Raw genomic sequence first — 23,166 nt, forward strand, 5'->3', positions numbered from 1 at the left:
CGCTGTAGATTTTCTCGCTGTAGATTTTCTCGCTGTTTCTGCCTTGAGGGAGTCTGACTCCTGATAATCAACAGCTCATTTATGCTTTTTCTCAGTTTCTCTCTTCACTTTCCATCTCTCCAAGCAATTTTCTGAGCTCTAATAAGATCTGAGGATCCACGAGCCCGTACAGCAGGAAACACGTCTTATTGGCTGCAGAGGGAAATCAGTTTGAGCTTATTGAAAACATTAGAGTGGAAATCAGGCAGAAACCAGCCTCATGGATACAGAGTTTCTATCTTTTAATGTTTGGTGAGCCCGTGTGCGGAAGTGTGAAGTTATTAGGACGGTCTAATCTACCAAAGGTTGACGACGTCTTTTAAAAAACGCCTGGAGAAACACCTCACATCACTGAAGGGGTAACACAATCCTCATGCGTCTCTAAATGTCACTGTCAACATCCACCAGTGAAAAGAGAAGAAACCTCCTTAAAATTTATTTAGCAGCAGTATATTTTTACTGCTCCTTTCAGGAGATACAGAGCAGCATGGCATTGTACCGCCGTGTCTCTGGCCGCGCTCCAGCCGCGCTCCAGCGCCGTAAACCGTCGTATTCAGTCAGGGTTTTATTGGATCCATGAAAAATGTATACTGCTCTGTGTCTGGAGAACGAAGCATCTCCATAACAAAAGGAAAAACATATCTGCAGAGCTAAGGAGCTGTCAGTGTGCTGCATGAATCATAAATATATGATGCTCCCACACCTATATGGACATATGCAGCTCTCATAAACACTGGGAGGATCACAGCCGCCTCCATTCACACCCTCTGCTGGCCGGCAAACCTTGATTTCTCACCCTTAAAGGTGCAATAAGTGAGATCTTTACAGCACTGCAGCACAAAATGAGCTCAGAGTGGGTCTGCAGGGTCTGCAGGGTCTGCAGGGGTCTGCAGGGTCTGCAGGGTCTGCATGGTCCATCTCCTACCACTCAGTGATCACTGCACCGAGCAGAGGCTTCACTCCTCCTTCTCACCTCCTCTGGATCACATCAGCAGACAGATGGAGCTGGACTCCTCACAGGAACCAGCTTCAGAGTCTGTACTGGTCTTTCATAAGGAGCCAAAAGCAGCGCGGCTGATTCAGCTCCACATCATGAAACAACCTTTTCACAAGAATTATTGTTTCACGTCTGTCCAAATTAACCCTCCTCTACGTGGGCGAAACTCAAGGTGACAGCGGAGAACAGAGGAGTCAGGGGATGGAGTGGAGATGAGATAAAATCTGTCAGAGGAGCTGCACCTCCCCCTCGCTCCTGATAGAGTTCACTGGAGTTCATACATTACCAAACGCTCCTCTAACCGAGGAGTGGAGGAGTGGAGGAGTCGGCCTGTGGGAAGGCACTTGTCATCTCCTGCCTCTGAGGCTGTAAATATGGGAGAAAGAGTTCATCCTGCCGTGCAGGAGCCCTTCATTCATCCTTTACCGGCCGGCGGCTCCCTAAATCCTCCCACAGAGCCGGGAACAGATGACTGGGCAGAGCCAGGAGGTCTGGAGGGGGCAGAGAGGAGGAGAGCTCCAGAGACAGAAGGCGAGAGGAGGAGTCCTCTGGCCAGAACGGGAGAGACGCCAAAACTGGAAGTAGAGCAGCGACACGTCGTCGGCTTTGTCGAGGGGATTTCATGGGACAAATAGGAACAGAGACTTTCCAAGTGTTTCCAAAGCTCGTTTATTTCACAGAGCTGCCAAAATAACACAGCTCACACCAGGTCGTATTGTTGTACTGATGATTAAAGACTCTGACACTAAATAAAATCCTGTGTTAACATTTAGTTGAACTAAATCTTCATCCCATCTGTCAATAAAGCCTGCCACCGCTCTACTTCACCTCCTACAACATCAACAGCCCACCAACTTTCCATGCACCTGTGGCTAACCTCAAGTTTTACAGCCCTGGGAAGATAACCACATCTACAAAAAGACTAATCAGGAAGAAAATACAGATTTTAATTCTGTGTGGATGGATTCACTTAACTGACAACGTGCTGGATTAATATACATGATTGATATGTGGCAAGACATTAACAAACAACAAAAAAAAAAAAATATGATGAGTTGGGCAATATTATCATTATATGTTATCAAATTTTTTGAAATTTTTGAATATAAATAACATTTGAAAGATTTTGTGCAAATTCTGGAAAATTAAAAATGTTGATATTTTTACAAACTTTCAAAACTTCAAAACAATTGCAAATGTTTTAAATGTCAAAACGTAGTGTAGTTTTTGCATACTTTTGCCATTTCAAAATTTTTTGCAATTTTGAAATTTTAGCAAATTGTTGAAATTTCTAAATTTATTAAAATGCAATTCAGAAAAACCTTTTTTTTTTTTTTCATTTTTGCAGTTTTTAATTTTTTTTTTTTTTTTTTTTTACATTTTTTTAAATTCGCATTTAAAAAAAATACATCATTTTCTAAATTTGTACAGTTTTTGAATCTTTTTAAATTTTTGTAATTTTTTAAATTTTAGTTTTTTGGCCTAACCCTTTTTGCTTATTTATTAATAAATTTATTAGTTTTTGTTTTTTTTTCATTTATGCAGTATTTTAAATGTTTGCCATTTTATAAATTTTCCATTTTTTTGGAATTTTTTGCATATTTATCAAAAATTACTTTTAGGGATTTTTTTTTTTTTTCAAAATTTTAAAACTTTTTTTGCATTTTCTTTTTATATTCAAAAGTTCTAGAATAATTGCCAAAAAACAAAACATTTTTTGTAATACTTGCAAATTTATTAAAAATAGAAAACTTTAACATCGCACATACAATTTTTTTGGAATTTAAAAATCTTTTTGTTTAGATAATTTTTTACTTAATTTAAACTATTTATTAAATTTCATACCCTTTGTCTTTATTGTGGAGATAAAGTTGATTTTGTGGCTCCTGAATAACTGAAATCCAGGTGAGCTGAGGAAAAATGTCTCCTCTGAAGGTAGAGGTTGCAGACCTCTGTCGTAGGTGATAAAGCGCAGGTAGCCAACAACACGGACTAACGACTGATGAGATAATTGTTTTTTAATGAGAGGTTTTTCCCGTGGTATGAAAATAATTATCTGACTCTGTTTGTTTCTGTCTCTTCTTCCAGGAGGAGGTGTGCCCCACCTCGGCGGGCGAGGGCGTTCAGAGGTGTGTGTGGTCATCAGCCGTCAACGTCAAGGACAAGTTTATTTATGTGACTCAGCCGACCCTGGACCGCGTGCTCATCGTGGACATCCAGTCTCAGAAGGCTGTCCAGGTACTGTTTGAGCTTAATGAGAAAAAAGCAGCTTCATTTCTTCATTTCCAAAAAGCCAGCAGCCTAACATCGCTGAGTGTTTGAGAGGAGAAGGAGGAGAAACCACCTCCTCGTGCTCCTTCCTCCTCAGGAGCCTCAATCTGCCGCCTGTCTCCAGGCTGAAAGAGGAGGAAGACATTTCCTCTGCTCTTTGTCTTTCCTCATCAAACTGTTGAGCCCAGAAAGCCAAAATGTTCCCACACTGATTGAACAGAAAAGTTTTCAGCGAAACCTTCGATAAATCATTTCTCCACATGGTATTTTCTGTCATCGATTCTGCTGAATGAAGGACACATTTTTTCATTAAACCGTCCCCTCAGACGCTGGATTCTGTTTCATACAACACATCGTCCTTCATCCAGAAACTCAATTATTTGAGAGCACTGAAGCTCCCTCTTCCACACAAACCGCTCGTGGACGTTCAGCAGATTTCTCTGGAAACAGCTGCTGCAAAACGGCTCCAAACGACCGCGGCGGGTTTGAGTTTTAGGGGGTTTTAACACGAGAGGGTGACGTGTTTGAGAGCTGGTTAACGCCGATCGATAGCAGGATCATAAACAACAGGATGGATCAGATTATTTTAAAACCAGCTGTCTGCACACACACTGACAGCTAACAGAGGCTAATATCAGACGCTAATTAAATCAGATTTATTTCACAGATCAGATCCTTAAAGGGGGTCATGACCCCTGGTTTCCTGGGCGATGATTGGACGTGTGTGAGTCTCGCGTCCAGACTGACACACATCTGTACGGCTCTGATTGGCGTCTCCTCCTGAACCTCGTCCAGCCGTGGCTCTGCTCCCGCTGGCTACCATCATATTTCATGAGGTTTGCCGTCCAGATTTTAAAAAATCAATCTGAAAACAATTTGGAGAATAGATTTGGGCTGGCCGCGCTCGTATTGCTTGACTGTTATGGAGCTTTTAAGTAATGAAGACATAATGGCTCTCATTCACTGAACGTCTGGCATTTATTTTGCAAATCAGTGTTTGGGAGGATTTATGTTTGTGCAGTCTTTAAAAATGACTCCAACGACTCGACGTGATGGCAGAAAATCAGACCATCCACGTCCAGCACGTCCCCACAGCAGGAGCGCAGCACAGGCTTGGTGTAAACTCCTGCTGCAGCTCGATCGACGCTTTCAAAGGAAGGATCTTTTTCAGGATCAAAGCGTGCGCTCCCTCTCCGACCAGCTTCATATCTCAAATATTTCCTGAGATTGCAACATCAGAAAAAATATCTCACTCTCTTCTTTTCATCCAAACAATTGAGGCTGCTCCCACGACCGGGATCATGTGACCTAAACGACCACAGACGACCTTTGACCTTGACACAGAGCTGTTTGGGAAGTGAAGCTGATTGAAAAACTATTTCCATATCCTCAACTTAAGTTTGTTGTTTTGACTTTGATACATCTGTTGGAGTGAAGCGTTACCTGTGTGAGGGGTATCACCTCTATAACAACAAGATGTGAGAAGTCAAACAAAGCTGTCGTTGCTATGGTAACGAATCACTGTAAGATGCAGTAATGCATCTAAAACTGCAGTGTGGGAACCAGTGAGTGAGGTAGACTGAATTTTGGAAACATGGGCACAGTTTCTGTGACATCATCCACCTGTTTCTGTCGGGGCGTTTTGAAGCCTATCGTTGGTGGAGGCCATATTGGAAATGATCACTAACAGCTATAGGACGCCCCACCTGTCAGTCAGCTGAGCTGAGCCTCTGATTGGACAAACTCAGGATCTTAATTTCTTAAAAACCACTGAGTTATAAAATGTTTTAGTCCAGACCAGAGACAGTTTATGATCCAGGCTGCTACATTTACTATTCGTCATTAAAACTGTCAAAGCTGGCTTTTTGTTTGGTGTGTTTGTGGTTTCTGAACTCAAGGCTTCAGTTTACTGCAGATTTGGGATTTTGCATAAACTTCACTCCAAAAATGTGACTGAGCTTAATTAAAATTTAAATTTTTATCAGTTTCCCATATGAAATAGTCTTGATATTTGCGTAAAATTGGCTTTATTATCAGTAAATCCAAAATATTTCAATCTGTGATTTTATTGTTTTCTGTTTAGTAATTTTGTTGGAATTTACTTCAATGAATCAGTCATTTTAAATCAAAGTTGAAATATCGAAATATGCTCAATTATATCAAGAGTCACTTTGTTGCCTTAATTAATTAATTAATTTTTTTAAGTAGATAACTGTGAAACTTTTCTGAGAGTACCTATTATATTTTTGCCTCATCAGGAAGCACTGAGTCAGGAGGTTTCCAAACAGCCTGTGTTACTGACTCTGCTAACGACCCCACACGACGACTCTGACCCCTAAATTGCACCACATGCGCTGCGCATTACAGCATCACACCGCGCCACACCGCGCCCTTGAAGCGTACTACGGAGCACTTAGCTTCCATTGTAATCTCGTAAATTCACTGTCGATAAGAAAGCACAAGACAGGAAGTCACGGTGTGAAGATTAAATTAAACATAACGCACAAACTCTTGAACGTAAATTTCCCCAATGTGTTATAAATACGTCACATCTGGAGGCAGGTGCATCAGGTAAACAGTCGGTCAGAGGATCCCAGACGCAGCATGACGCCATGGATGAAGAGAAGCTGATCCTGGAAGTGGATAAGTTCAACATTCTGTATGATCCCAAACATCCTTTTATAAGGATACAGGCAGAAAGGACAAGGTGTGGACTGACATATCAAAAGTTATGGGAGTGGATGGTGATCGTGTGAGATCGCTATTTACACGAGAGCCTGTGACTCTCCGAGGACCAGCTCGCCAGCCCTCCGGACTGAGCGGCGCAGCACGGTGCTTCCAGTAGGGTTTGACAATCGGAGCAGGACCGCGGCGGTCTTAGGGGTTAGAGGCTTTGGTTCTCAAGTTACCATGACCTCCAAGACTTAAGCCCAGTTTCCACTAAAGGGACAGCCAACTGTGCCCCCTTGTGGTGGGCGGCGTGTAAGCTGGATGCTGATAGCTGTAAAAGCTACGTAATAACAGTGTGACACAGCGTACCCCGCTTATAAATCCAACGAAGAAGAAAAATGTGACACAGTAAACAAAGAGCAGCAATAAAGACATCCAGCGATTCGTCTTCTCTGTGATCGTCATGTGTCTCTTTGTTACAAAGATCAATCAAGCTTTGTTTCAGAGAAGTCTGTGAGCCACCAGGAGAAATACAGCAGCTGCTGTCACACAGGAAGTGACCATTCTTTCAGCCAATCAACAGACTGCAGAGTTTCTAGCTCCACCTACTGGGGTCGGATCAGTTTAGTCTGACACTCCAACAGAAGGGAACCAGGAAGGTAGACGGTACGGGTCGGTGATTTGGGGATTAGTCAGTGGAAACGCCACAAAATGTGAGCTGTACTGAGACGAACTGAGCTGAACCGCTCGGAAACAGAGCTTTAAAAACCTTCAGAGACATGTTTCACCATCATGTGATTTTTTATCTTTGTACCTTTTTGAGATCAACCAAATCTCTCCACCTGGCTCCAGGTGACGTAGTGATTTGTTGTTATTTATTCCTGCTAACAAAGCCCTCCATGCTCCGTCTGTCTCACCTTTTCTCCAACCTGACAGAAAATGATCCTATCAGCTGTTCCTGACTTCCCTGAATGTTTTTCCTGCTGCTGTGAAACAGATTTAACGCTCTGCCTCTCAGGGAGCGTGTGAAGCCGCCCAGCAGCGCTCACAGAGAGCTGACACATGAGTTAAAGGAGAAGTGTCTCCTGATTGTGTCACAGTCACAGCAGAAGGAAAAATGATTAATTTAACGTCAATAATCTAAGTTTATCAGCTCCTGCTCCTCCAAATGAGGGCGTGAGTGTGTGGAGCACGCAGCCAGAGAAGAAGAAGACGTCAGAGCCTGAAGTGGACGGAGCGTCTCTCTGTTATCCAACGTGTCAGACGAGTTTAATCAACATTTCTTGACTGGTGATGCTCATCTCATTTTCAGTGCGAAGCGTCAGGATGTGAAAATTAATCAGGCTGTCGCTCAGAGCTGTTTCTGCGTGGCCACTGGAAGCTGTGTGCGCATCTCAATTAATCTGTACGGCCCTATTCATTTGCAAATGTTGAGGATTGAGTCTTAATCAGCGTGTGTCTGTCTGCTCCACGCCTCCTCCGCGGCGTTTCTCTCCGGCTCTTAGACGCTGCTCGCTCAGCTTTCAGATCAGCCTCCTCACCTCCAGCTCATCCTCTGACCTCTGACCCAGCTCGTTTCATACATACTGCAGCAGCTCAGACCTGCACTTAACCGCCACATTGATGTGTTGACCCGGTAACCCCGGAGCCCACCTCTTCACAGAAACCGTAACCTGGCAACCTTCACAGATAATGTAGCATCGCAACCAGCCCCTGCTGCTCCGTCTCAGAGAGTGAAGCTGGCGATCCCTCAAACACAGCTCCGTTTATTTTCTGAGGGGATCTTTATTTTCTGAGACGGGCTCAGAAAGCAGCACATTTCCTGTGTGACAGCATTCAGCGCGTTTCCAGCGAGCGGCGTGGAGTTAATAAGCATTGAACCCGTCAACTTTTTTCTCATCACATTTATTTCCAAAGCTCCAATCCAAACTAAATTTCTCCCAGACATTGGTATAAACTCAAATAATCCACACATTAAAAGAAATCACAACGTTCAGGTCCATAAATAATGATTATGGTGAATTCAGTACGATAACACAGGAAAAGAGTATTGAAGACGCTAACTGAGACTCATCTAATACTTAGTGGAGAAGCCTTTGTTAATTTAAAATTTTTGTAATTTTTTGAATTTTCAAAATTTGTTTGAAATTTTTTGCATATTTTTCACATTTTACTTTTATAGATTTTTTTTTAAGTTTATAATTTTTTGGAGAAATATATAAAATTTCCAAAAAAAAAATAAGAAATTTTGCAAATGACCAAAATTTCATTTTTTAATATTTTTACAAAAATTATAATTTTTTTTAATAATGATAATTTTTTAATTATCATTATTATCGGCAAATTTTAAAAGAATTCAATTTTTCAAAACAAAATTTGCAAATTTTAATTTTAACTTGCGAATTTACTTTTATTGATTTTTTTTAAGTTTATTTTTTTTTTTTTGCAAATTTTTAGCATTTAAAAAAAATGAAATTTTGCAAATGACTAAAATTTCATTTATATATTTGTACAAAAATTATAAAATTTTGAAATAATGATTTTTTTTATTATTATTATCGTTTTTTTTTGCAAATATAAAAAAAATCCATTTTTCAAAACAAAATTTGCAAATTTTTGCCACAAACAACTTAGAGAAATTTAATGAAGATTTGGCAACTTTTTGATTTTTTGGTAAATTTCTTAAACATTAAAAAAACAGATCACATGTATCATTTTATAAATCATACATGTGAGTCTTCATGTATAGAATTCTTTTTACTTTTTTGCCTTTATTGTTACAAGATAAAGTTGATCTTGTGGCTCCTGAATGACTTTAATCCAGGTGCGCCAACGCAAAATGGCTCCTATGAAAGTAAAGGTTGCAGACCCTTAAGAGATTGATTTTCTTTTTCTGAAACCATTTGAGAGTCAACTTTGCCGTGTGCTTTGGATGGTTGTCCTGCTGGAAGGTCCAGCCACGTCTCATCTTCATCATCCTGGTGGATGGCAGCAGATTCAGATCAAGAATTTCCCCATACATGGCTCCATTCATTGCTCCGCCAGTTATATGAAGTTTGCCAACACCATGAGATGAGAAACAACCCCATGCCATGATGCTTCACCTCCAAACTTCACTGTTGGTGTAGTGTTTTTTGGCTGATGTGCAGAGCCATTTCTCCTCCAAACATGGTCTGTAGTATGACAGCCCAAAAGTTCAGTTTTGGTCTCATCTGACCAGACAACATTCTCCCAGTATTCTACAGGCTTGTCAAGATGCTGTTTAGCAAACTTTAAACCAGCTTCAACATGCCTTTTCTTGAGGAATGGAGTCTTGCGGGCTGAGCGTCCATAGAGGCCATGGTGGTGGAGTGCATTGCCTATTGTTTTCTCTGTAACAATTGTACCTGCTGCCTCCAAGTCTTTCTGGAGCACTTTCAGGGTGGTCCTTGGCTGGTTGAGTCCTCTTCTGACTATCTTTCTGACTCCCTGGTCAGAAATCTTCAAGGAGCTCCTGTGCGTGGCCTGTTGATGATAAGGTGGTGCTTCTTCCACTTGTGAATAATGGCTCCAACGGTGCTGACTGGAATATTCAGGTGCTTTGATATAAGTCTGTAACCAGTTCCATTCTGATGCTGAGCAACAATCAGGTTGTGAATGTCTTCAGAGAGCTCTTTGCCTTTACCCATCATGAGGTGTGTGCTATTTAACTGCTTGGTGAAAAAAACACCTTTTTTATAGGACCATCAATTTGCTCTAGCCCAGCTGATGTTGGTTTGCACTAATTGGAAGTTCAAGTAATAATTACTGACAGATTTCAGGTGGTATGGTGCATTTCCTGTCCAAAGTATTCAGCCTTTCCATGGTGTGTTCAATACTTTTTTCCTGTGTTATCGTATTTAATTCACCATAATCATTATTTATGGACCTGAACGTTGTGATTTCTTTTCATGTGTGGATTATTTGAGTTAATATCAATGTCTGGGAGAAATTTGGTTTGAATTGCAGCTTTAGAAAGTTAACGTGTTCAGGACTTATTTCCCCCGCTGTGAATCCCGGTGTCAGTGGGTCTCTGGGCGTGTCGGTCTGATCCAGGATCCCTGCAGATGTTTCTGACTCAGCCGTGGCTGTTTACAGCTCGTCAGCCTCTCGGGGACCTGTCAGCGAGCAGGTTGGCGTCCCACAGACTGTCACAGGCTCATTATTCAGCGCCTGGAGCTTTGGCTTCACGCCGTTATATTAGCAGCTGTTAATGAAGCACCTGAACCTGTCCCTCTTCCTGAATAGTCAACGAGACGCCGGCCCTGGATTAGCTTCCTGCTCTCCACATCCTCATTGAATCATTAATATGATTGACGTGCGTGAGGTAATAATAAAACACGAGCTGCAGTCAAATTTGTAACCCAATTAAAGCCTGGCTGCAGTTTTAATGAGCAGATTGTATTTCGCTTGTTAAAACCAATTAATCTTAAAGTAAACAGCGATAAATGTTTGAAGCTGCTGTGAAGTTTCCGGGCTTGATACCCGACAGATCCTCCGTCAGCGCTGGAGTTATGTGCGCATATTGAATGAGGATCTTCATAATCTTCCTCAGCTTGAAGGAAGTTGTTCGTCAAGAGAAGAGGAACAACACGAACACCTGTTTTCTCCGATGACTACACGCTCGGAGATTAGTTCGGATTCAGCAGATACTCCCGTCTTATTTGCAGAAACTCTCTCAGGAGCTGTTTGTGCGCTCGGTGAAACAATATATATTCTGCCAAAGTAAACAACACTATTAGAGCTGCAGAGCACAGCCGGCGTGCTGCGAGGAGGCTGCAGCCAGAGAGGATTCTGGGAAGAGGCAGTCGCAATGATCCTGGAGGAAGATGATTGCTTTTTCCAGCTGATGCTGAAGGTGTCTCGCCATCCTGTCCTTGTCCCATCTGAGCCACCGTCCGTCTCTCCTCAGGTGGACGAGGAGCAGGAGGAGCAGGAGGAGCAGGAGGAGCAGGAGGAGCACTTTTCTGTCACATGCTTCTCGTTTATTGTTCAGGCTGGGGATAACGCCGCCGCGTGTCAAAGAATGGATGAAAACTGAAAGCAATTACCTCAGCGTGGGAAAGCAATCGTGTCTGTCAGCACTTGATTTGAAATGCAGCTCGACACCAAACACACCTCACACACACCTCACACACACCTCACACACCTCCAGCCGGCCTCGTTAAGGAAACACTTGCTGCTGTCAAACACGTTGGACGCATTAGTCTGCAGGAAAACTTTCCTCCACACTCAGAAAGGATCTGATTGCTCTGAGCTGTTCGTCCTCAGAAACTGACCTTGGTGTGTGTGTGTGTGTGTGTGTGTGTGTGTGTGTGTGTGTGTGTGTGTGTGTGTGTGTGTGTGTGTGTGTGTGTGTGTGTGTGTGTGTGTGTGTGTCTCCTCAGACGGTCAGCACCGACCCCTTCCCTGTGAAGCTTCACTACGATAAGTCCCACGACCAGGTGTGGCTGCTCAGCTGGGGGGACATGGAGAAAAACTTCCCCACCCTGCAGGTACGGACACACTTCACGGTTTGTTTCATCCTAACCTCGTTTTTTTTTTCCTCTGCAGTTTGATTCACAGAGAAATGAGATTAAATCAGACAAACGAGCGAGGAGATGAAGACTTTCTGAGGGCGTTGTGATCCTTGGTTTATCTGATTGTGATGAACATACCTGAGAGGAGTGAAAAGACGAGTGTTTGTGTAGCGTTAACTGTAGGAATAAAAAATACGTCTCCACAGATCTTTGAGCTGAACACAAATCAGCAGAATGACTGAAACTTTCTTTCCTCTGAAAGAGTCTTTGACATCGACAGAGAAAGTCTTTGTCGTTCCTCCTCAGCAGCCTTGAACAGACAAACCCTTTCTGCTTTTCTGTCTCCGGCTTTTCTCCTCTCTCCTTCAGACCTCGTCAGAGGAGGGGACGAGAACTGGTCGTCGTTTGGTCTCAGGCTGTAACTTCTTTGATAGATGCCACAGAAATGACTGCAGATCCTTGGAAGGAGTGAAACTGATGATGAATAAAGCCGGCGCAGAAAGTATTTTGTTACTCAAAGCTGCTACAAGGAGGATCTGTTTAATGCGACTGCAGCGCCCTCTTCTGGCCCAGAGTCTCACACACACTGTCATAAAGATGTGACTTTTAACCAGGCGTGTGTTTGTTTAGGGAGAAATTTTCTTTGTTTAAGTCAAATTTTACCAGATACAACAACATGAGGTAAAGCTATTGAAACGTGACAACAAGCTAACTTTGTCTGTTAATGGCGTGTGTCAGTAGCTGGCTATATGTAGCGCAATTGGCAGCCGGTGGCCTTTGAATAGTACTCTAACCTTTAGCTTGTGTTTTAGCCTTAAGCTCATGTTTTAGCCTTTAGATCGTGTTTTAGCCTTTAGCTTGTGTTTTAGCCTTGAGCTCATGATTTAGCCTTTAGCTTGTGTTTTAGCCTTTAGCTCATGATTTAGCCTTTAGCTTGTGTTTTAGCCTTTAGCTCATGTTTTAGCCTTTAGCTCATGTTAAAGCCTTTAGCTTGTGTTTGTCTTTAGCCTGTATTTTAGCCTTTAGCTTGTGTTTTAGCCTTTAGGTCGTGTTTTAGCCTTTAGCTCATGATTTAGCCTTTAGCTCATGTTTTAGCCTTTAGGTCGTGTTGTAGCCTTGAGTTTGTGTTATAGCCTTTAGCTCATGTGTTTGTCTTTAGCCTGTATTTTAGCCTTTAGCTTGTGTTTTAGCCTTTAGATCATGTTTTAGCCTTTAGCTCATGGTTTTGCCTTTAGCTTGTGTTTTAGCCTTTGGATCACGTTTTAGCCTTTAGCTTGTGTTATAGGCTTTAGTGTCGTGTTTTAGCCTTTAGCTCATGATTTAGCCTTTAGCTCATGTTTTAGCCTTTAGCTTGTGTTTTAGCCTTTGGATCATGTTTTAGCCTTTAGCTTGTGTTATAGGCTTTAGGTCATGTTTTAGCCTTTAGCTCATGATTTAGCCTTTAGCTCATGTTTTAGCCTTTAGCCTGTGTTTTAGCCTTTGGATCATGTTTTAGCCTTTAGCTCATGATTTAGCCTTTAGCTCATGTTTTAGCCTCTAGGTCGTGTTGTAGCCTTGAGTTTGTGTTATAGCCTTTAGCTCATGTGTTTGTCTTTAGCTTATGTTTATTCTTTAGCTTTTGTGTTAGCCTTTGGCTCATGTGTTAGCCTTAAGCTTGTGCTCTATCTCTCTCATGTTTCTCTTTCTTGCCATCACCACCATCACTACAAAATTAATCACAGAAATTGTTTTTGACTGAGAAAAACTCAGATCTCTCTGATAAACTTCGACCGACAGCGTGGTGTTGTCACGGAGACTTAGACGTGCTGAGAAGTTCAGCTATGTTGGAGCTGATAATCTCATTTTACAGAGTGGATCAGGATCAGACAGATATCTAGAAGGGGGAAAGGCCCTGTGAGGAGTTCAGAAGTGATCTTGAAAGTGTTTCTCTTTTTACATATTTTCCTGTTCATGACTCCATGAAGTAAAAGTTTGATCGGTGTCACATTTTGAACAACAGCGCTACATAACTAAAAATAAATGCATCACCTCATTGCTTTGCATTCTGGGTAAGGTTTTCTTGAATACAGAAAAGCAGTGTTAAAAAGACAATCTGTTCTCCAAAACAAATACACGTCTAGAGAAGTGTCACGTCTTACAGACAGTGAGGCTCATGGGAAACAGAGTCTTTCCTGCAAACAGCACCGACTCCAGCCAAAGGTGTCGCTGCGATCGCCGTCTAACCAACCGTCTGATTCTTCCACACATGATGTAAACTTTCTGGACACTTTTAGGAGTAACTCAGGTCTCTGGGACATTTAAACGCCTTCATGAACAGAAGAAGAGTCTATTTCTGCAGACGAGTCGACGTCAGAGAAGAAGTTTGGCTTAAAGGTTAGAGAGGAGGTTTGATGACAGGGTGTGAATGGAAAACTCAGGAAAGCTTCAGCGTGAGGACATCGATGTGTGAACAGGAAGGACAGTTAATGTTTCAGTTCATTTGCCAATTTATCTGTAGTATCAATGCATGCAGCATCATACGTCCAAAAAAAGTTAAAGAGTGATTATCTCGTGCTGTTTTTCATAGAAACGAGTTAAAAATGTTGTAATTACCCTTTATTCACTAACAGAAAAGTCATTTCCTCCAACATGTGTGGCATCACCGCAGCGATAATCACCGCAGCCTCTCTTGGGTTTGCAGTTGTTGATTGGTTAAACTCTCCTAATGATGTCATTAAAAGCCAGTTACTGCTGCGTCGTGTTTACTCTGACACTTTCTGTTTCTCTGGCTCAGAGATCAGCTGATTGGATCTGGAGTTAAACTTTGAATATGAAGGAAAACAATAATATTCATCATTATTCTGGTACGTTGTAATAAATATCCTTCTGATGTAAGGGAACATGGATGACAGGAGCATAACGAGGGTGTGGAAGTATTAAAGACAGATTCAGTCTCTTTTTGATGCAGGATGATGCAGAGTTAATAATCACCTGTTTACTAAACATACGCAGGATCAAACGTGTCACAAACTGGTTGTTGTTTCCAGAAGTATCTGCCGTCTCCTCCGAGCAGCGTCTACACTCAGCTCCAGGTGATTTTCCCGCTTGAAGAATCCTTCCTGTCATCGGTGGCGCTGAAACTCATAAAGCAGAGTTTGTTGTGAGGCAATTTGCTTTGTGCATTGTGGCACAATCAAAGGAAACGCTGCCTACACACAAACACACGTCTGCTCGCTGCCATGTTTGCACACGTCTTCTTTAGACGCCAGTGACAGCGGCGCTCATCACCTCCCACCGTGAAGCTTCAGCGTCTCCGCACCGAGGGAGGAGGAGGAGGAGGAGGAGGAGGAGGAGGAGGAGGAGGAGGAGGCTGCGTCTAAAATCTCTGCAGCCAGAGCAGAGTCAGAAATGATCGCTCTGTGTTTCAGAGGTTTAATTTCAGGGCCTCCTGCTGAAATCTAAACAAAGCTGCTCACTCATGAAGATTTCTCCTCTTTGGTTAAAGTTTGAGGATCAGTGAAGCTCTGAGTGAATTCATCAGCTCCTGTTTGACTCCGCCCCCTCTCTGTGCTCCAGGTGATCAACCAGGCCAGTGGGAGGGTCTCCCATCACACCGTGCACACGCAGCCCATCGGCCGACGCTTCGACAGAGTGGACGACTTCTTCATCCCCACCTCCAGCCTCATCATCAACCACGTCAGGTACGTCCAGCGTTGTCCAGGAACTCTCCTGATGAAAACTGATCTGAAGTGAAGTCCAACCTCCATCAGCGTTTCTCTCACTGTCCTTCCTGGACGCCTCACCGCGGCGATGATTACAGCGTCTCAACGCGCTGTAATCATCGCCGTGAACGCCGAGGACGCTGAGACAATCACATAAAACGATTGTAAAAATAAACATTTGTTTCATTTGCTGAGGAGCCAACTCTTCACTGAGTTAATACAAAAGACAATTAACAAACCCTGATAAGTTTTTTAATTACTGGAAGATTAGTCTGCGTATTTATCCAGAGGGGATGTGGAAACAAACAACGACTCAAATAGAAACACTTCCTCATTTCACACAGAGAGGAGCGTTTGTTTACTGAGCTGCACAGTTACAGAAAATACACATATCGTCTCAGCGGCTTCTCTGATTGGTCGGTGAGGGGGCGCCATGACGCCTGACGGTCCATCGATGCAGACACAGGTCAGGAGGTGGAGCAGTCAGTCTGTTTTCATGTGTATTACCTGCTGTCAGAGTGGGACTGAAGGGGTGTTCATGACTTTACATCCAGCCTCTAGTGGACAGTCGAGGAAGTGCAGCTACATAGAATAATGGAAAAGAATGACTTTATTGAAATTATGGTGTTACAACAGAAGTTATCAGAGCCAGTAGAGCAATAAAACAGATACATAAGAGCTCAAATTATGACGAATAGGATTGTAAGAGTTTCAGATCAATCTGCATTAACTTTTTATTTATTTGTTTGTTTTGGTTTATAATTTATTTATTAATTTCCACGTACATTTTTCAACACATATAAACACAACACAAAAACACAATATTACAAGAATCATCATTTGCACAATGTCTGAATTTAAAACATGTTTTATGGTAACACACCTCATACAGACATGGCAGGCAGGAAGTGTGCCAAGGGGGCGCTATTATGCAAACAAACATAGGAGAGAAGGAAAAGATAAGATAAGATAAGATAGTAGTGAGGTCTCCACAAAAACTGCTCCCCCTGGTGGCTGGCTGCAGTATAGGTTAAAAAATCCATCTCCCCAGTCATTCCAGATGGGCTGTGGTCAAACTTTAAAAAATTAATACACCTGGTAGAAATGTTTCTCACGTCTGATTGTTGTGGTGATTTGAAGATATCATTTGGCTGTCTTGTATCCAAGTCCTCTTCTTTCTGAAAAGTTTTGTTTTCATTGGTTTTATGGGGTTAAAAATGAGGCTTTACGTAATGTTTAACGATGATTGACAGCTGACGTTCTCATGTATTTTTTTCAGGGATTGTAAAATATGTCGGGAGCAGTGGTGATTGCTCTAAGACTGCAAGGGAAGCTCAGCTTCCCCTAAAATGTCCCTAAAAAGTGATGATATGTTCTGCTGTGTGAACATTTCATTGATAAAATCTGAGCTAGAATTCCTTCATCTTTAGTTCAGAATCAGCTCCTATCACAGGTAACTGGCTCCACCTCCTTCTCAATCATCCCCGCAGCGTCTCAGCGCTTTAACACAGTTGGACGCTGAGCGTCTTCTGACTTCAGCGGGGAAGCGTAGAGTGGGTTGTTCCACTGTGGAAACTGGACGGTCATTGGATAAATGCTGGGCTTTGTCCCGCCCATCGGACGCTCAGCGTCTCTGGGGGTCTATGAGGCAGTGGGCTGGCCTGGACGCTGGGCTTCTGCATGATGATTGGATGATCTGTCTGAGGCTGAATCCCTTTTTGATTGACAGTGAAATGAGCCAGTCAGAGATCTTGAAGTTTAACCCTCCACTGGAGCATCTTCTCAGTTTTACAGGCAGTTGTTCTGGACTGATCTGGAGGCTTTATCGATCCTCAGTGAGTTTACTTTTCTTAAAAACGACGAGTGTCGAGAGAACGCTGGTAAAATCCCTGGAAAAAACACCTGGTTGGTACGACAGGGTCACAGATCATTTTCTTGGAAAGGAACGGAGGGTAGAATTTACTGTAAAGTAACGTCCTGATCAGCCGCCACTGATCAGCCGCCACTGATCAGGACGTTACTTTACAGTAAAACCAGGCCCAGGCCTGATAAAACACTGCACTGCCCCTTTAAGAGATTTGCTCCGGTAATGAGGACGTTTCCTTTCCAGACTGAGTCCGAGCAGAGAGATGGTCCTGATGGAAACGCTGATGGTCATGGTTTGGATTCAGCGTTCACTCAGCTCTGCCTCTTTTTTATTTCCTGAGTCTGTTTAAATCATCACACAGTCGACGTGAACTTTCAGAAACTGAACCAGCTCTTATTTTCTGTCAGCTGACATTTTCTCTTCAATAATATCAGACAAACCTCAAAGAAAGGCAAAGATTTAATCTCAGAGTCTGCGTCCTCAGCACGCCCGGCTGGAAACAGGACGGGTTCTCCAGATCAACAGAAACCAGAACACACCGTGGATCAGATGATTTCTGCTTTAGTTCAGCTCAGGAGACAGAAAAATAAAGATCTGACCAGAGTCAGGCAGACTGTTGGCTCTTCACCTCCTCATTGTCTGACCTCATGGTGGTAGAAATCACACGATGCTCAGGCTGGACCGGGCCGAGCCGGTACCAAACCCTGACTAATGTCACCAAGAGGCCACAAACACACAGGAGGTCTGCAGGGTTTCAGGATGTTAATGTTTCCTGGAGTGTGTGTGTGTGTGTGTGTGTGTGTGTGTGTGTGTGTGTGTGTGTGTGTGTGTGTGTGTGTGTGTGTGTGTGTGTGTGTGTGTGTGTGTGTGTGTGTGTGTGTGTGTGTGTGTGTGTGTGTGAAGCTGGCTCAGCTGTAATTAGATCCTGGGGGACAGTCGGGGAAGATTGCAGCAAAGTGCAGACACTTTTTGCAGAGTTGTGTTTGGAAATTGTCGTCTTTACCAACGGGTTGCTCATCACTTTGATTCATTAAAAAAAAACACACACACACACACACACCTCTGTGTGTGTGTGTGTGTGTGTGTGTAGGTGTATGTGTGTGTCTATTACTGCTGCTGCCAGGAGCTCCTACTTTCATTCATATGTATCCAACAGTACATGCACGTTAGCTTTCACATTAGCATGCGTCGCTCTGTAAACATCAGGGTTGTGTGTGTTGTGTGTGTTGTGTGTGTTGTGTGTGTTGTGTGTGAGTGTATCTGTCTGTGTGTTTCCATGGAGAAAGCAGATTTTCAGTCAGTTTTCTCTGTCGTGTTAATTAAAGGCTGCAGCAGAGGATCATGTTGGTATTTATTAATTGATGTATTTCCTCCTTGATTAATCTAAAATGAAGTGAGTTAAATTTGTTTTAATTAGACCTAAAATGACATAAATTCTACTGAGAAACCAAAACATCTCAATATTTGTGAGTTTTATTTGAATGAAGCTGAGACCTTTGACCTCAGACAGGCTGGATTGATATTTTACAGACTGAAAACTGTTGGTGACCGGCTGCTGGAAATGTGTTTCTCCTGTTTCTCTACTCAAAGATATTCAGAGTGAGGGTCAGGACGTGGAGTCAGTGGTGAAGGATCGTCTGAAGAGGAAGGTTTAAGGTGATTATTGTTAAATGAGTGAAGAGAGTCAGAGCTGCAGGTGTTTGGAGACACAGAGCTCAGGATGTGTTGGCTGAAGCTCTGTCCCCTAAAGTCCAGGACCCGGCCTCTGAGGAGGGTGGCGTGTGATGGTCAAAGGGGGCCAGACAGGAAGTGGTGTTCATGCTTAATTATCGATGTATTTGCTCTATAAACTGATTTGTTTTGACTGGAATTGAGACTATATGATGGTCAGCTCTGTTAGCCCCAAAAACATGCTCCTCAGGTTAATTAGGGATTAGAAATTGCTGTAGTTGTGAGTGTTAATCCAGTGATTGACAAGAGACCAGTCCAAGGTGGACCCGCCTCTCACCTGAAGACAGCTGGGATAGGCTCCACCCACCCACGACCCTGCAGAGGGTAGATGGTAGTTAATGAATGAAAGATTGGAAAAGTTTCATTGTGAATGTCCAACACCCGACCACTGGTAACAGCTGATACTGACCTGATCACATCCCAAACCACCGCCAGCGTCAAACCAACAACCTCTGTGTGAGGAGGAGACTTTATCCACCAACTCTGAAAATAAAAACAGAAATTTGTCTGCAAAAGTTACATCAAATTAGTGGAGAAAAAAGGAGCATGTGAATTGTGTGGTTAATAATCTGACCTGTGGATCATCTGTTTCTCATAAAAACTCAATCTGCTGTTTGAGAGAGAAACTGAACAAGATCTGTTCACCACAAACAGTTTTATCACTGACACCAGAGAGCTTTAAAGGCAAGGCAAGGCAAGGCCAGTTTATTTCTATAGCAGAAGTTAGTGTATAAAGAAGAAGTTGGTGTTTGCTGGAGTTGCCTAAAGTTTCTGATAATAATATACAGAGAATCATCCAAGTATGTAGTACCATGTATCAATAGTATAAAGGCTTTTAAATGTACGTTTTTATCCGTTTGGAGCTTTGAAGGTAATTTGCTAACAGTAGCTAGCCTGAGCTAGAAGACTTGTTTTCATGTTTAAAGTTAAGAGCTTCATGTCAATCTGACTTTAAAGGCAGTTTGATCATGTGTATAAACCTCTCACTTCATGTTTTTATACTTGTATTAAAGCAGAAGGTAAAAACAGAGCTACAGAGACCTCCCTGAGAGCCACTGATACACAACTCTCTGATAAGATACATGCTAGCGGTTAGCATACATCGATAAAACTTTGTTTTTCCAGCAGAATATCAACTTTCATCACTTAACACACCAACAAATGTTCATAACTTCCTCAGAAGAGATTCATGGACTTGTTGAATCTCTGCTGCAGCTCACAGCAGGCGTTTGGAGACGGCTGAAGGAGCTGACAGTCTGTCTTTAAAAGGACGCCTATGTGCTATCATTCGGTAGCATGGCACTCCACGGTAACAGGAAGTTTATATGCCATCAGAGTTTTAACCGTCATGCTTGCTTGTGCGTAGGGAATATTTCATTTTTAATCATATTTGTGTTTGATAGATTAGCTTGAAGCTTGTTTTTTGGTGTGTTTTTTAGATAAATGGTGATTGTGGGATAAATGTTTCATATTTTGTCCGTATCGTCTTTTGTCAGTCAGCAGGTTTCTCTTTTATTTGACGGACTTGTCAGTTTAGCAGCGAGCAGATGGATGTTTCACACGGAGATGCTGCAGGGTCTCCTTTAGTTTCTGACTCCTCCTCCAGCCTGGTGGTGGCGATGGCGTGGAGACGTCCTCTGTACGTTTTCCAGGAAAACAGCAGTTTATGGTTTCTTTCTGACGCTGTCGTCTTCATCAGGAAACTTTCGCTCTAACCTCAGCCTCCGCTCTGATTGGTTCCCTCCTTCCTGTCTGCCGGCCGCGGTGCAGCATTGATTAGTCTGTTTAGCAACATGAGCCGCGTGTGGAGCAGCAGACGTTCAATCAGCGACTCGTGGGGATGTTGACGACGGGGATTCCCTCTGCAGCTCCTCCTCCTGGGCTCAGGTTCATTAAAGCATCGACGAGCCGTCAGGAAATCCACATGTCAGCAGAAATGAGCTGTTCCTCCTCCGCACGCTGTCAGCGCTGCCAGACTGCCTTTTGGCAAAACAAGCAGACATGATGCTGATTGGATGCTGCGGCGCTGGAGGATGGTGGAGAAGGATTCCTGTGATACGTCTTCCTGTGAGCTCGCAGTGATCCATTTCCTGTTCCTGAGCCTCTGAGCGCCGAGGCCTCTGCTCTGACGTGAAGCGAAGACGACGGGACGTGGAGGACGTCTCTATCTGAGCGCAGCCCGCTGTGCAGACGCAGCGAGGATCTTTAATGCATTAATCATCAGAACAAACGACAAACAGCAGCTGTCGAAGCAGCTGAGAGCGATCTGGGTCTGCCGGCCCAGAAACCCAGCTGTGTTCACGCCCGGGCCCAGCCAAACGGCGCCTGATTATTAATTCATCCAACATGAAAACAGCCTCCCTGCTCGTGAGGGTTTTATTTTGATCGCAGGATAAACGCCGCGCTGACCTTTGGCTGGCGGGCAGGTTACCGTACATCACAGCGGGGGAGCAGCGCTCATCGATCCGTCACATCAGCTGCCATACTGAACACAACGTAAAGGAAACAGTCTGAGCTGAGTCTGACGGGCGGCGGTGACGTCAGCCCGCGGCGGTGAGGAGACGTTACAGTTTCAGACTCTGAAGTCGAGTCTCAGACGTCATCCAGCTCGCTGACAGACGGCGAACAGGAAGCGCTCAGCTGGATGTCAGACGGCGTCCTTTGATTCAACCACACAGATCATCTCCAGTCACGTGGAGCACGTTCAGCAGCTCTGACGTGAAGCGAAAAGCTGAGCCCACCTCTCACGCTTTGGAGAAACCTGTGATCCTCCACGTCTCTGATTCATCCTGTGAGAGCGACTCAGCCGTTTGACTCCACTTTGCTTTACCTGGAAGACAAACGGCGGTATCTCTGAGCGCTGAATGACCCGTCAGTCTCTCTGACAGATTGATGAGTCTATTAAATGTGAATTCCTTGAAACAACACAACGGGCTTCAGCAAATTTACACCTTTAATTAGAGATGATGGGCTCAGAGAGAAACGCTGCTTTAGGGAAGTTTTATAAATTCATTTCAGCAGCTTTTCTCCCTGATCACCGCCGAGTTAAATACTTCTTTCTGATTGGTCAGTGCTTCTTGATAATGGTTATTAATTAGGGATGTGAAAGACGGTGTGAGGGACAATTCAATCACACTCGTCACATTTATTAAATTCATGATTTCACTTCCTCCTAATGACAAAAAGCAGTTTCTGACAGAGTTGTTAAACAGCCTGAAGGATGTTTGAGAGTTTCTGTAAAGTTTGCTCAGTGACAGACACTGATGGTTAAAGCTCACAGCAGAGAAACGAGATCAGGGAAAGCTAGCTGTGATGCTAGCTCCATGTGGACTCATACTGCTGGGCCGTACCAGCGCCACACGTTGACCCAATGAAGGAAAACCAACATTATTCAATCAGAAAGCCAGGTCCAGTATGAGCTGTGACTGAGCTGCTGTTATTTTCTACATCTGTTGAGAACACCACGCTGAAAAATACTGTTTAGACCAGGGGGCAACAACCAATGGGCTGATGGGAGCACTGTTACCCTGGAGGCGCTATCCAACCATTGAAGCCAAAGGGACTTTTTATGCTCTACAAAGGAAACATTTCATATCATGGACGTCTAAATTAAAACTTAGTATCAACTTACACTTAGCTCCATGTTGACTTCGTGCTCCCTCATCCTTCAGCTCAAACAGGCGGCGTGCTCAGGAGTTCCCATTCTTCATTTGTTGGGCTGTGAAACCTCAGACCTGTTGACTCCTGGCCTCATAGACTGGAAAAAAAAATAATAATACAAAAAAAAATGGACGTCATCTTGCTTGGCTTGAAGTGATTTTGCCACAAAAACTGCTCCCCCTGGTGGCTGGCTGCAGTATAGGTTTAAAAAATCCATCTCCCCAGTCATTCCAGATGGGCTGTGGTCAAACTTTAAAAAATTAATACACCTGGTAGAAATGTTTCTCACGTCTGATTGTTGTGGTGATTTGAAGATATCATTTGGCTGTCTTGTATCCAAGTCCTCTTTTTTCTGAAAAGTTTCATTTTCATTAGTTATACGAGGTTAAAAACGAGGCTTTATGTAACGTTTAATGATGATTGACAGCTGACGTTCTCGTGTATTTTTTCGGGGGATTGTAAAATATGTTGGGCGGTAGAGTCAGGAAGTGATTAGACTCTCTAAAAAAAGAAAAAAAATTATTATTTTTGTCACCCAGCTCCACTCAGATTCTCCCAGAATCCCTCACAGTCTCTACTGCACAGACTCTGGCTGCCAATGGCTACAATAGCTGCACCTGTGACGGAGGAATTTTGGCTTCAAAACCGTACAATGGTAATAGACACTGGGTGGTTTAGGTAGTTTCTGTGCAC

The 23,166-nt window shown here is 43.2% G+C and overlaps 1 protein-coding gene across 2 annotated transcripts in view; it reads left to right on the plus strand.

Moving 5' to 3' along the window:
* Positions 1 to 23,166, plus strand: part of fstl5 (follistatin-like 5) — a 279,805-nt gene that overhangs the window by 251,410 nt on the left and 5,229 nt on the right. For both annotated transcript variants that reach the window (XM_074674483.1, XM_074674484.1), the window contains 3 exons: positions 3,125 to 3,274; positions 11,383 to 11,490; positions 15,070 to 15,194. In XM_074674483.1, the coding sequence (XP_074530584.1) occupies positions 3,125 to 3,274; positions 11,383 to 11,490; positions 15,070 to 15,194 (383 nt within the window). The remainder of the gene's footprint in view (positions 1 to 3,124; positions 3,275 to 11,382; positions 11,491 to 15,069; positions 15,195 to 23,166) is intronic.

The sequence above is a fragment of the Halichoeres trimaculatus genome, unplaced genomic scaffold, assembly GCF_033239565.1.
Source record: "Halichoeres trimaculatus isolate MK-OKI-2021-1 unplaced genomic scaffold, fHalTri1.1 fHalTri1_scaffold_7, whole genome shotgun sequence".
NCBI classification, from domain to species: domain Eukaryota; kingdom Metazoa; phylum Chordata; class Actinopteri; order Labriformes; family Labridae; genus Halichoeres; species Halichoeres trimaculatus.